The sequence below is a fragment of the Wasmannia auropunctata genome, unplaced genomic scaffold (assembly GCF_000956235.1).
Source record: "Wasmannia auropunctata unplaced genomic scaffold, wasmannia.A_1.0 LD335903.1, whole genome shotgun sequence".
NCBI lineage: Eukaryota > Metazoa > Arthropoda > Insecta > Hymenoptera > Formicidae > Wasmannia > Wasmannia auropunctata.
In genome coordinates this window covers 2,917,688-2,932,337 of record NW_012026987.1, presented here as the reverse complement: position 1 = coordinate 2,932,337, position 14,650 = coordinate 2,917,688, and the positions used below count along the sequence as shown (strand labels likewise).

Genomic DNA, 14,650 nt, shown 5'->3' with positions numbered 1-14,650 from the left:
AATTTTAAATTTTAAATGTGCTTTGTATCTTTTATATATATATATATATATATACCCAATATATATGTCAAATATTATATATATATATATATATATATATATATATATATTATATTTGACATAGATTCTGCATAATCGGACATATGAATAATTGAGTGTTTTGAGCGTAGCTTATTTTGACTTTGTAATGAGACACATTATGAAACACAAATATGTGCATTAATTGATCATTTATAAATGTATGTAATTATGAACTATTATAAAATATTATCGCATATCTTAACAAAATATCAACGGTTTTTAATGCTGCGTCCAATTTAAATAATGGATTTAAAAATTCATCATTAAACAGTGGATATATTTGTAATCTTATTAGAGAAGAAAGTGATGAAGAAATGACAGAAATGATAAAGAAATGATCCTTCTCAGAGTTGCATCTTACAAAAAAAAAATATATCATCTACATTATTAAATATTAATGTAATTGAGATATTGGTTTCTAAAATATCTGGGAAGTTTTTATCAAAGTTTTATTTCACAGTTGAGAGATGCCCTACATATGGAAAAAATTACATTTGCGATTCCAAGCATATCCTCATCACCCGCTAAAACACATTTTGCTTTTTATGTCCGTTTTATCAATGTTATTTTCGGTGCAGCGGCATTGCAGAACTCTTTTGCCGTCTGAATAAACCGGTGACGATGTGTTTACGGGTCAACGTGCAATGTGCAAATTGTTTCGATTTATCTCGTAATAAATCTGATTGGCACTTTATTTTCATTTTTGCGGCGCATAATAGACCTCCTCTATACATTTGTCGACCCGTTCTCTGCCCCCGCTCCACCCCCCCTCCTTCCATCGCCTCGTTTCGTTGATACGCCGGCGGTATTATTTTCAAAAGCAAAGCGCGTACCATGCACGCGCGAGCCGAGAATTACTTTGATTTATCTCGCGTTTTATTAATACATCTCGAAATGTTATTTTTTTTATTTTCCGCGCACAATGCGGCAGAGCGGGCGCAATCTATTTGCTTTTATTCCGGTCGGACAGCGTTCCGTTGTCATCAGCGTTGTACCCGCTGACGTTTTCGCAATACCCGCGAAAATATCCGTGCAAAACGTGTGCATACAGCGATCTGTATAAAAAGTCTCGCTCATCCAATGACGAGTTAATTAATTTTACCGAAAAACTTTACCACTTTCTCAACGCGTCCTTTCATGAATAGACAATTCATTTTTCCTATCCCTTCGAAAATATTCTTTTCCTCGATGATTCGCAATTCTTTCATTCGCATTTTGTCATTCGCAAATCTGCAAAACGACGTCGCGAAGTTTTTAAATAAGGCTGTGCCTAGCTGATATGTTGAAAATATCGATGATAAAATACTATTGATTCATTATTGGCAAATGTCTGTTTAATTAACAAGCTGTTCATTGCTATATTTTCCATAATTCTGATTTTATATTAAACATGCGCAAATTGAGCATTGTGCCATATAAAAATTCCAATATCAAGTTTTTAAAGCATAAAAATTGACAAACATTTAAAACAATATTTAATGAAATTTAGCAGTTTTACTGTTTGACTAAATTAAAAGCCTTCTGTATGTTCAATTTTTCATACACTGGTTAATAGATTTTGCATCTTTTATGAATATTTCAATTATAACGGTTATGAAAAAACAATCAAAAATTTTTTTCGATCCTACTAAATTTGTCACAACCGACACTTTCATTACGTACGTTTAATACAGTAGTTTAATATTTCAATAAAATTATTATAATTGTTTACATTATTTATACATGATTTTTATTTATTTTGATATTGTATTTATTACTTCAATTAATTGGTTGTTATAAATTTTTCCGTTACTCAATTAATTATTACGTTCCTCACTGTTGCGGTTCTATCATTAATTATTAAAACTTTAAATAATTAAAAGTTGTTTATTCCAGAATACCGTTCTGTATCTTTATATTCCTGGACTTTGAGCTAGTAACGTTCGCTTTTATCTTTCAGCATTAATTCCTTTTTTTAACACACCCCAAATATCATGAAGTAACGCCATATTTCGGACGTAATAAAACTCATTTCATTCGCACCCATACAATATGATTATTACATTAATTTACGCATTTAAAATCTCACTTACGTTACTATCGTATTGGCGAAACGAAGTAAAATCGGCGGGATGAATTTCCCGGGAAATATTTAGTTTCCATCAGCTCAAGCGCTCTCGTATAACATACTCGCGAAACTAGATGTTTTGCATTCTGCATAAACTGGCCGATGCATATTTAGAGTTCAAATAGCATCGACCCGATTATCCGCGTCGCTTTCCTTCTCTTCCCCCCCCCCCCCCTCTCCGCTTCGTATCTTCTCCTCCTCCCCCTCGCCCCTCCGTCAGTCAATCCCATTCGCGAAATTATTATATCGCATCGCTCTAATTGGCCAACAAGGGAGAAAGAGAGCTCGTTGCCGGATCGTATCGACGTTCCGTTTCTCGTCCCGAAAATTTCAAACAGTAAATTGAAACTGTTTTTGCGGAATGGCGCTTAATTAAATTGTATGGCGGCTTCCGCCGGCGTATTCGCGCGCGGTCGGGAGATGCATCCGGGCGCGAGGGCGGGGGAGGGGTGGGGAGGGGTGGGACGGAGGGCGGAGGGGTGAAAAGGTGGGTGGCGGAGAACGAGGGTGGGTGAGTAGACTTTTAAAAGCGCAGCACGTGTTGCGGCTGTACAGCGCACTCGTTTGTCGGGTTTCAATTATAAAAGGACGCTTCGAGCGCTGGTTAATAATGCATCAAATTTTGAAATTGACAAGACCCCCCCTCGTTAAGGTGTCGCGCGCTGTTTCCGGTCTGAATAGACTTTATTGACCGAACCTTCATTCTTTCCGCAGAACAAACTCCCACGTTTTACAAACTCTTTTGTTTATCCACCTCTATTAGAAACATTTCGGCCGTTTTGTATTTATAGAAGCGCACATATTGCAAACAGAATTCAATTCAGATAAACTAGCTGACTCTATAGAAATAACATTTCGAATCTTGTAACAAATAAAACTGTTTATCCTGCGTTTCATTGTTTCTTCTATTATCTTTAGACAATGTTTCTATGAAAATAAAAGTTATAATTAAATGGCGAATCTTTAAATCAAATGTTTGACATATTTTTAACTTTATACGATAATATCATTAATATGTCATTATATATATAATGTTTTATTTATCCAGGAGGATCCAGGATTGATTCCACGACTCTGCGAAGGAATCTTCTCAAAGGTCGAACAGGAGAGCGAGCACGAGAGGATCTATCGCGTGACAGTTAGGTAAATGAATTATCCGACAAAAGCTTTAACTGTTTCGAAAATAAGCATACGCGTACGAAGTTTTTTTTTTAAATCCGCGTGTAACTTTGGAAGCAAATTCTCTCTCCCGTTTTTATACCTCTCACGCCGTTCGCGCAAAAAAGAAACGAAATGTAATTGCATGCGATTTAATTTAATGCTCGCGAATTACTGTACTCTCCGTGTTTTATTCTAGCACAAACACCTCATAGAAAATAAAATAATACATCGATTATTTTAACAGCCATTAAAAAATAAATTAGTAACGTCGGATAATATCGTATTTCTTCATTATTATGAGGAAAGTTGTAATAATTCTCGATATCCTGATACTGCGGCTAACGCGATAAGAACGTCGACGAAAATTGCGAGCTCTCCTCGATACTATCGATAGGAAACTTTCCGATCGCCACTTAAGATGCTCGAAGTACTCCGATACTTTGTACTAAGTACTCCGGAAGATACTTGCGAATCGCGTTGTGCACGTGCCTTTCCTTTCGCCACCGGAATTTCGCCGCATCTCACCACGGTCTCGGTAAAATCTGCTTGAATTCTTTTATTTTTTCCTTACCGCCGGCTACGGCGCCTCCAGATTTTCCTTGCAAATATATTAATTCCTTTTCGACAATCAACTTCTTTATGAACTTCTTCATATTTTTCGATTGGGTAAATTTCAACGCAAAATTACAAATTGCATTTAATATTCTTCTTGTACAAAGAATTCAATAAAACCATTTTTAATATAACATCATCGACTTTTGTTGATGAAATAGAGATGAAATTTAAAAGAATCAATTCTTAATATATCAAATCATGACTTCAATCTTATATTACATAGCATTGATTTGTATGAAAAAGAATGTATATAAAATTGATTCATGTAGAGTCTTTGGTCGAATATATAATTATAGACACAGACATTCATATATCAATAAATGGAAAAGAAACGATATCTAATATTTTATATATGATATCACATGTGATATGTAATTGACGATAAAAACTACTAAGGTATGATGTTGTTGTCGGTGATTAACATTTATGTCAGATATTGTCAGCTATTAGTACGTTTTGCAGAATGGTGTTTCAATTTAATCACGCTGCAAGTCGAACAGATAGCCTTCGGAACGCCGATAACGTGTCCGCCTTGATAACTGTGGGAAAATCAACACCCTCATGTGGTGCCCTTTGCTCGCAAACACCGCACGAATACACGTACGCGAAATGTAGATACAGGATGATCGAAAAGTCACGAAACTGACATATATACGCCGTAGTTATTCACGAAAGTGCGTAAAAATTTATTATTAACTGTTATTATGTGTCAAGCCGAATGTCAAGCCAAAATGTAATTTAGTTATCTGGGCTTTCATTAATACTATATTGTCAAAATAAAAAAAAATTACCGACACAGTTGAATTGCGCGCAAAACTATAGACAAATAATTTTATTTTGTACGTACATTATAGTGTTTTTTTTTAACAGAATGTGTAAAGATCTATTCACGCTGTCTCTCATAAAAACACCCTGCAGGATTAAAATATATATTGCTATATTCAACAGTCGCGACAACTGGCAATGGAATATTTGATACTGTGTGATATGACATGTGCAATATTAAAGTAAATGCTCTAAAATCGTACCGTGGTAGTTGCATGTATAACTTCTCGATCATCCCGCGTGTCGACTATCACCCACCCCAGTGTCGGCAAAAACATTGATGGCTTTCGGTCAAGGCCCGTCAATCGGCGCGCTTTTATCTATTACCATCGATAGCTTCAAGTTCGTTCCTTTCGTGCCGGCGATTACGACGTCGTTCCGGCCCGCGCCTAATCGCCATCGCGAGAATTGCAAGCTCCGGGCCGCCGTATTACGATACGCGACAGCACCAGCCCGCCCGCAAGTGTAACAATGACAAATTGATACTGCATGAACGTAACGCTGCGCGCGCGGATCGCAAAAGTCGTTTCGCTGATCTATCGCCGTCGGCATGCGGATTTACTATTTATTCCGTTTTAATCGCTTTCGCATCGTTGTCCCGTTGTACCGAAATAGTCCGCGCTCGCGGGAACAAATCACTAGCGATAATTGCCAATCGGCAAAAAAAAAAAATAAAAAAATAAAAATCCGCCGAGACGCACCGCGCAGAAGTTCGTGACGCGAACAAATGGATAGTCCGACTTCGCGTATTTTTGGCAGTCGTTAAACGCGACGACTGGATGAAATCGAGGATTAGTTCGGGAAAAGCCGTAACTGCGTTGGCATAAATTCAATTCCGCAATCATTGATCGCGTTTTGTGAGCGCATCAAAAAGACAAACTTTGCGATAAGTTGTAGCACGAAGCTTTCGAGTTTTCCGGGTGCATGCTCGTCGAATTCGACGAGTAGAACGCTGCAGAATTATAGGAAAGAGAGTTTAAAATTAAAGTCTCAGTCAGTATTTTAGATTCAAGCCAGACAATTTTTAAATTTATTTTGTATTTATATTCTAAATAATAAAAAACTTAACAGAGCTGTCCTTAAATCCCTACATTGTATGTATATAATTTTTAAATTGTAAAGACAAATATCCAGAAACAGAGACGCGTACAGCGTGTCAGCCAATCATTTATAGCTTCTAAATAATAATCGCAATCTTATAGCGTATCTTCTTTCACGATGACTCAAGACAATTTAGGAAGGAAAATACTGCGAGTTTAAGTGAAGGGTAGCGGTGGGCGGTGGTGGAAGGGAGAGACGATAGACGTAGAGTCGAGCTTGCGAGTCGCGAGGCTTGCAAAGCGCGGTCTGTTGGCCTGGATGTGTCTTGCAAGCTCAGTGCCCCGTGACTCGCAATCCCAGACGGACGCAATCTCCCTGCAACCTGGTAAGAATGCACCACGAACGTTGTATGCACTACCGAATTTCCTGCGTTTCTTATATTCACGCATTTCGACTGGACAAAAAAAAAACCACGGCAAACTTAGCTCCGCGGATCCCTCAACTTTGCGACGCATTCCTACAACACGCTAGACGCTTGAATTCTGCGGCCTTCGGATCCCCGGGAAAATCTCAGCATTTGAAAACTCTCAAATCTTGAGTTCGTATTCGTGGATCCTTCAAAGAATTTTTATATTTCCCACTCTTTGAATCATTGAATTTGTAGAATTTTTTAAGGTCTCGCATTCCAGAACTGCTGGAACAATATATGTTCTGAGAGTCTCAAAAATTCAAGACTAGATATATTGTTTTTTATTTTTATATCTTAAAAAATATTGACCTTCAGAGTATTTAAAATTTTAAATCATTGAAAATCTTTAACTTCTTGAATCTTTTTTAATCACGTTTTATGTCGCTTCTTTTTTTTCTTTCGCGCAACTCGCGGAATGAAGTAATATTATAGTAGCCCGCGAGACATAATTACGATTGCATGTCACATCAGTGTCTTTCTTTTTTTTTGTATATCTATAAAACATTCAAAATTGTTCATCACTCTCGTATTTCATGAAGCAAGAAGTTTCTCTTTTATGCCATAGTAATATAAGCAACTTGCGTGTAGTAATAATTTAATATTCATAATAATTTTATAATTCGAAATGCAAATTATCAAATAAATGTGCAAATTATTAAAATAAATAATAGAACATTATGGCGCGTACTCGAGATACTTTTTGAAGTCGCAGAAAAAATAAATCGTTTCATTATCGTCATTATTATCGCGCGTATAATTTCACAAATAAATTTGAACGAGTTCTCGTTTGTGTTCAATTAATATCTCTCTTTCCTCCGACAATTAAGCAAAGCATTTTATTGTGCGTATCAATGATCGGTTACCCGGATAAAAGGTAAATGATAAAGGCTCGATAACGAATACGATCGAAAAAATATTTAAAAGTAATCCCTATCCTATTTCAATCTTCTCCCTCTCGATAAAATAATAATGAATCAAAGTAGATATTTTACATACGTTTAATAATAGATAAGTAAATTATATGAAAGCGTAAAACAATAGTAGCTCGAGACTCCGCGCACGTTGCAAGCAATAAGAAGTCATGGGAAAAATTCATAAGCTGCATGAGAAAGAAAAGTGATAATTTTCGGTGTCGATTGCACATAGGTTGATACTGGTTCGATGCAAAAAAGCAAAATCAGTCGCGCCACGTTCCGTTTTGAGGCCGATTCCATCGGCCCATCAGCGGCCGGACGTAAAATCGTTAAGTGGGTCGAGCGCAAGAAAGTTCGTCCGAGGCATTTCTACTTGCCGCCGTCGACTGTTTAGGGGTAAATTAAATTCGGCGGGGGGGATAGGGACGGGCGACGGGAGATAGACATGTTGCAAAAACTTTGGCGCTCGCGTTTCCTATCGAGCGAAATGCCTTTCACTATATAGGCCCCGAATGATCGGAGAATTGTTGTGCTTGAAAAAATAAAGGAGGTGCCTTGAAATCCTTCTAACGCGCGTATCGTATCGGTCATAAAAATAAACTGTCTCCCGCGCTGCGTGGTGCCCCCAAAGTAAGAATAGCGCGTGCTAATCTGAACGCGGAACTTATATCCCCGAAACTTTTGCGTGTAAATTTCGTCGACATTTATTCGATAGAAATGTCGGCGTAAAAATATTTCTCGCGAGCGTAACCGTATTGTTTCTCGCTACAACTACGTTTGTATCGCGACCCTCAAAACTGCCGGCCCCGATACTTCAGCGGAATTAATCATTGCGATAATGGACTGTTCGACACGCCGCGCCGCGACCGTGCCGTGTGTGTAAAATGCGCGGCGCCTCGTAATTGCGATCGATATATCGGCGGCGCTTGTGAAAAATCGGGGACGCGGCGGCGAGCTTTCCGACTTGAAAAAGAGCCGGAAGTCATCGTGAAATATCGCGTCGCGGATTAAATGTGTGTTAACAGCAGCGCGCGCGGCGCTGCTCGGTGGAATCGATTCCGACGCGGATTCATCATTGAAACGCGCATCTATAATCGATGGACGCATTAACCCACTCGAGTCAGCTGCCCAATGTACCCGTCAAGCGTGATTGATCGGATATAAAGCTTCATCCGTAATCATCAAACAATACTGCCCAAGTGAAACGCATCGCGAGTGTAACTGACGGATGAGAAATAATGTTGTAGCGATCTGCGCACGGATGTTAATGCTTTTAACACTGGAATTAAGGTGTAAGATCTCCGAGCTGCCGACTTAAATCTTCGATACGAGTTTTGACGCAATTATAGTAAGAAAAAAAAGTATCTAATATGAAATGGCCATATAGTATTCACATTATCGTGATTGCCTCTCATTTGGAAACTAATTAAAAATCGATACCTTTACATAACTATCAATCTTCTCAATTTAATCTTTTTTTTTATCGTAATAGTGTAAAAATATAACATAAAGATAATATATATATATATATCTTTAATCTAGCATATAATGTTAATTGTATTAATATAATAGAAATATAATCGAAACATTTTTATTACCTATTATTCAATTCGTAACAATCATCTTTTATAAAATGCATTCCAATGAATTCAATTTTTTATTTTTACGTTAAGAATTTTTATTTTGGAAGAGCTTTTCTGTCGTTTTGGAACGAGCAAAAATATAGTTACGGGGAAGAATTTCGCGATGTTATTTCGCCCGTATTGGCAAAAGGATACAATTCGGCTTTGCATTTGCAGCAGCCTGTATCGTCGGATATTAGCGGCGATGGCGCGGTATCACGGCGGTATGATCTCGTGAATCCGAACGATAAAACGCGATGGCGTTTTGCACACACAGGCACATTCGCGCGATCGGGCACACGTATACACGCGAAACAGACACCAAGTCCGCGATCTGACGAGGCGCAGAAGGTGTTGCACGCAACGCGTATAAATAAGCAGCTGTCCCGATATCCACGTTTGTATGCGCTATGTAATTCTTCGAGAGGGAAACGTTCGAATAATCCGCGGTCTCCACACGCGGTCGACAAAATTATTAAAGGCACAGAATAAATCGGAAGATCACCGACAAAAGTCATTTGATATATTAGAAGATTTTATATCACTGAATTTAATTTTGTCATTTATAATATAAAATTCAGAATTCGTATATATTTTCGAAGCTTAAAGACCTCAGTTGAGAATTTGTTTAACTTTCTTCCGCACATCTAGTAGTACTAGAGCTTTTTAATATCAACATAAAAATTATTCTATTCTGATATTTTAAGATCATATTTTAAGATCATATTGCAAAAATATCAAAATATTAATACCTGTTAATCTTATCCAAATTTTCTGTTGCAAATCTTCGGAATTTATATTCATAAATTTTTAGAATTTATTTTAGATCTCGATGATTTATGATACATTTTAGATATGTAAAATCTTCGAATTTTCAAAAGAACCACGATAATATTAAACTCTCACGATCTCGTATGATAGCACTAACCGATGTGCCCCGCGAGAACGACGAGCTCGACGTGCCGTGAAATGACATGGCGCTGAATATTGGTCTATCCTAAAGGAAGGTCGCAGGACTTTCTATTGATATGCGAGACCGAATTTCACGGTTTCCGACAACACGCGAACTTGTGCTGTCTGCACCAGAATTGAAGGCGACGCGTTTGATCGCGAGAAGTGTCGATAAATAAAATTTGATCGCGCGACTTGTTATGCGCTAAATCGATCACAGATTCATCCTTGTCATATATTTCGTTGCAATAAAATTGAAATAGCTTAAGCTAAAAGAATAAAATACAGATAGCTTGAAGAATTAAAAAAGGAAAAGAAAATGTACGAATTGATGACATGAAAAAAATTTTTTATGACAGGAAAGGAAAATCAAAGGGGTTGAAGATAAAAGAAAAGTAAAATTACTGTATTATTTGAAATGTTAATTAACGTTACTCTTGCTCCGGTGATGTACGTGTTTTAGAATTGAAGAAAGTTTGAAATCAGATAAAGTTGAACGTTATAATTAAGTAAGTTAGTCGTTAAAAATCAATATTTTAAATGAAAGACATAGCAAACAATAATGCTCAAATAAAAATGCAAAAGAGAGACTATCGATGCGCATGTTACGTGACTTACGGATATAATATTATTAACGTCATTATGAATTAACAGCCTTCCGCCATTTCGTAGGAGGGGTAAAGAGGATTGAAGATGATGAAGAGGAAGAAGGCAGAATTAAAGTTAAAGCCATGTAAAGGCCGATGCTCAAAGTGGAAAATATCGAAAATGACAACTAATAGAATTACCGACAGAAGCATTTTCTCGCTGGGATAAGAGTCGAAGGGATTGTAAAAGGATACAATAAAAGGTAAAGAGAGGAGAAAAAAGTGAAGAAGGCTCGAGTGAATTTTACTTGAGCATCGTGTCGCGATAATCAATGTACGATAATCAAAAAATCTATATGAATGTAAAAGTTATTTTTAATTACCGTTGTAAGTTTTCGCATTTTTTAATCGTCGAATCAGTTTTCGACTTTCACGAAGAAACTGATATCTGCAATTATATGAACATTAGTAGATTATAATTTTCTCTCAAAATGATACTTAAAAAATTAAACAACTTAAACTATAAAATCGCCTGAATCGCTTGATGGTCTATAATACAAGAGAAAAAGTCCTTTTTCCTTTCAAGCTATGAAATAGAATCTTGCTTTGATCGTATTCACGTTTTCCGATAAAATCGACTAAAAAGTACGACACGCTGAGTAAAGCTGGTAAGATCGCACGAAACCGACCTTGTTAGACGCGAAACGAATGTGTACATTTATCAGTAACTACAACTCATTCGCGCTCGCTCGAGGAACTAATTAACTACTTTCCGCGAGGGGAAGGCTTTTCCAAGCGGCGATCAGACCGTTTTATCTACGAGCGCGCGTCCCGCGCGCGTACTTTCATTATCACGTATACGCGGATGTTGCTTACACAGACAAATAAACGGATATGCGGGTAACAGAGCAAGTGTACCGAAGTGTATCCCGCGAAAGGGGGTTGCTGGGGGAGGGGGATAGGAGTTTGATACACATGTTTTGTTGCGCAATTAATTATATCTATTAGCGAATCGTGTCCGCGTCAATAAACGCCGGCCGAGCGCGGTATAATTAAATTCACCGACCAACGACAATAGTACCTGTGACGCGTGCCTAAACGTCGATACGTTATAACATACTAATGTCATTTGGAAATTGTCACGTGGCCTGTCATCGGGGTTTCGGGATTCCGCGCGTTTACCCGCGTACATATATGGGAAATTTGTCTCACGGCAGATCCCAGAGACAAACTCTGTCCTCTATCTGTTTTGTTAAATAAACTTCCATTCGATAAAAATTTATTTATCTTTTTCATTCCATTTCTCGTTGTCTATTTTTAAATTTAACGTACGTATACAATATGCATTTCTCTTTTCCATATCTAGAACAAACCTTGGAACAAAACGTTATGAAATATGAGAATCGACCGTAATTTGATCAAGAAAACGCTGTTTGTAGGCAAATTTGTGCAAATGCTGAAGACGAGGATTAAATTGGTTTTACGTATTTTTAGAGAAATCGTTTGAAACGATAGTAATTTTCAATCGATCTGACAATTTCATGTCAAATTGAAGCTAACAAAAAATTAATAATGCGGTAATGCAAATTTCTATTCATCATCCGCTTGTAATGTCTAGATTTTTGTAATGTAATGTACCGCGAAATTTCAGGTTCCTAACTTTGTTTCAGATAAATTTGTTTTTTTAGTAATATTTCTCTCTCTCTCTCTCTCTCTCTCTCTCTCTCTCGGTAACGAAGTGAAGTATCCGGAAAAAATTAATTAACAAGACATATCTTTGTCTCATGTATATACCACACGTGGACAGATATGAACATTATATTTTCTATGTTTTTACAATAATGTTGGAAACATGTATTGTTTAAAAAATAATAACGTTTGTTATACATATCTGATGTAAAATACGAGTTGTTCAGTAGAATGTTAACGTCCTTTTAGACTACAAGTGACATTTCACGTCGCGAAATTTAAGCGTATTTTACTTTTATTTATGAATATGAAGAGAGACTATTTAAAAATGTTCTATCAGTAACTTCTAATTAATGTGAATATTGCATATATGTATAATACAATACTTTATATCATACGTATAATACGTTATATCGTATCAATTTTTTTCGCTACTAGGAGAAATGTCCCAGTCAAATGGATTCTATAAAAAATTTCCTCTGTGTCAGATTTATTTTTATTTTGTATAAAGCAAATACGAATTTTTTACGAAGTTTAATTAATCATATTTATTACAAATTAACGAAGATTTATACGGAAAATTGGATCGGAAAGAACTGGCGTTATGTCAGATAAAGTTCTTTATTAAACACACACACGTATAAGGTACGAAAACCTTTCTCTTAACTGCGACAGAGAAAAATTTTCCACATGCCGTATCTACCAAAAAAAAGTCAACAATATTCTCCGAATGTAGAGACCGCGAAACTTTCTAAAAATGTCCTATGTAAGTTTTTCATGTATGCGAGTATGCATGCGAGTGTACGTGTGCGCGTGTACGTGTGTCCGTTCGTTCGTTCGTCGGGTAGAGCGGTGCATGCGCTAAATGATGGCCCTCGGCAAATAGAGACGGCCGAATGCCGATCGAATTGAATTTGCGATTCAGTCGCGATCGCGTAATGACCAGGGCGGTAATCGAAAACGCGCTCCGGGGTCGAATTAAAGCTCCGTTGAGTGAGAGAGGGCCGGCGAAAGACGGAGGGCACACAGAGGGTGAACTCTATCGATCAATCAGCCATAAGTAATGCGGAGCTTTTGATGGCTTACCGTTTCATTGCGGACGGAAAGAGCCGACCAGCATGCTATCACATGGAATGCGACTTTAGTCGCATTAAACGTCAATGCCTAATGACAATAATTGTTGATCGATAGCGCACTCGACGGATTGTTTTGGTCCCGCGAGGATAACTCCGACACATTACGTACACATCGTCAAATTGATTAGGACCGATCGTATCAATGTTAATTATTGATGACTGTCCATGTGTAAAAAGATCGACAAATTTTGTAAATTGATGTTAACAGATACACACATGTTTTGTCTGTTATTGGGATACGTAATCTAAAAAAAAAAAAAGAGGTCGTGTAACATAAAAGAATAAAAGATTAATAAACGGAGGCGCATGAGTTTGGACCGCTTCCAGCGATACGGGTGGATATAACAGTCGAATATAACAGATGAATATAATTATGTCCCGCGAATATTGTATGTTAAAAATATTTCATTACAAACGACTGTAACGCAAAGCGCGACATTTGCGTTTATTCCTTGATCACTGGCTATGTTATTGATAACATGCGAAATTTATCGCATTTGCATTGTAAATGCGAGAACAGGGATCATTTTCTGTATCCGCGAGCTATATCTGTGTAAAAGAAATAATTTGAACGGATTCGCATTGTACGAGGCATTACGTGGCTCGCTATCCTGATTCATCCCAAATAATTGACTTTTTTACGTACATCTTCCAAAGTAACAAACAGTTTATATTATTATTTGCACATATATGTAACGGATATTACTTTTTTTCATATCTTTCTCTATAATTTAAACAATAGAAAGAAACCATAAAGTACATCATAACAATATCAGTATTTTTCAGATATTAATATCGTGTTTTTCATTCGAAGATAAATATTATTATAAGGCATTAATTTAAATTAGGTGAATAATTAAAGAGCCAACGCCAGTTATACGTTGTTTATCCCTCTACACTTTTCACTTAATAAAATAAAATTAAAAGTTCAGCTACTTTTCCTAAAAAAAAAATTCCTGTCGAAATTATGTTGCACCTAAATTCGGCGTGCCATTTCACACAACTAATACGAACGCAAGTAGAGCATACGGGAAACGTTGACCCAGGTCAGTTAACCCTGAGAGAGAGAGATCCCTTTGCAGCCTTTTACACGTAGGGCTATCGAGGGTGATCGGAAGTGTCTTTATCGCGAGCATGCTGCTCGTTGAAGCTTATAACTTTCACCTTTATCATTCTCATCGCTCGAAGCCGGAAGCCCTTTGTCTCTTTGTCTTCCCTCGCCTTTCTCTTCGTTTGATCACCGACGAAGCGATGCGTAAATCGTATTTTTAAAACTAGATTGTTGCTCCCGAAAATATCTTCTCTCCGCTCGTCGAAATGATTATCAGCTTGTTTCTTTTATGCGGGCTTAGTTTTTTCATATATATAATATTTTGCTCACACATTGTTGACAAATATAATATTAATTTATTGAAAAGGTTTTCAACCTGGACTGAATTTAAAAGATAACAC

The 14,650-nt window shown here is 37.1% G+C and overlaps 1 protein-coding gene across 1 annotated transcript in view; it reads left to right on the top strand.

Moving 5' to 3' along the window:
- The window catches only part of LOC105455447, a 36,789-nt gene that overhangs the window by 6,281 nt on the left and 15,858 nt on the right, over positions 1-14,650 (top strand). Inside the window, 1 exon segment of the mRNA XM_011698773.1 lies at positions 3,237-3,331. Coding sequence (XP_011697075.1) covers positions 3,237-3,331 — 95 coding nt within the window.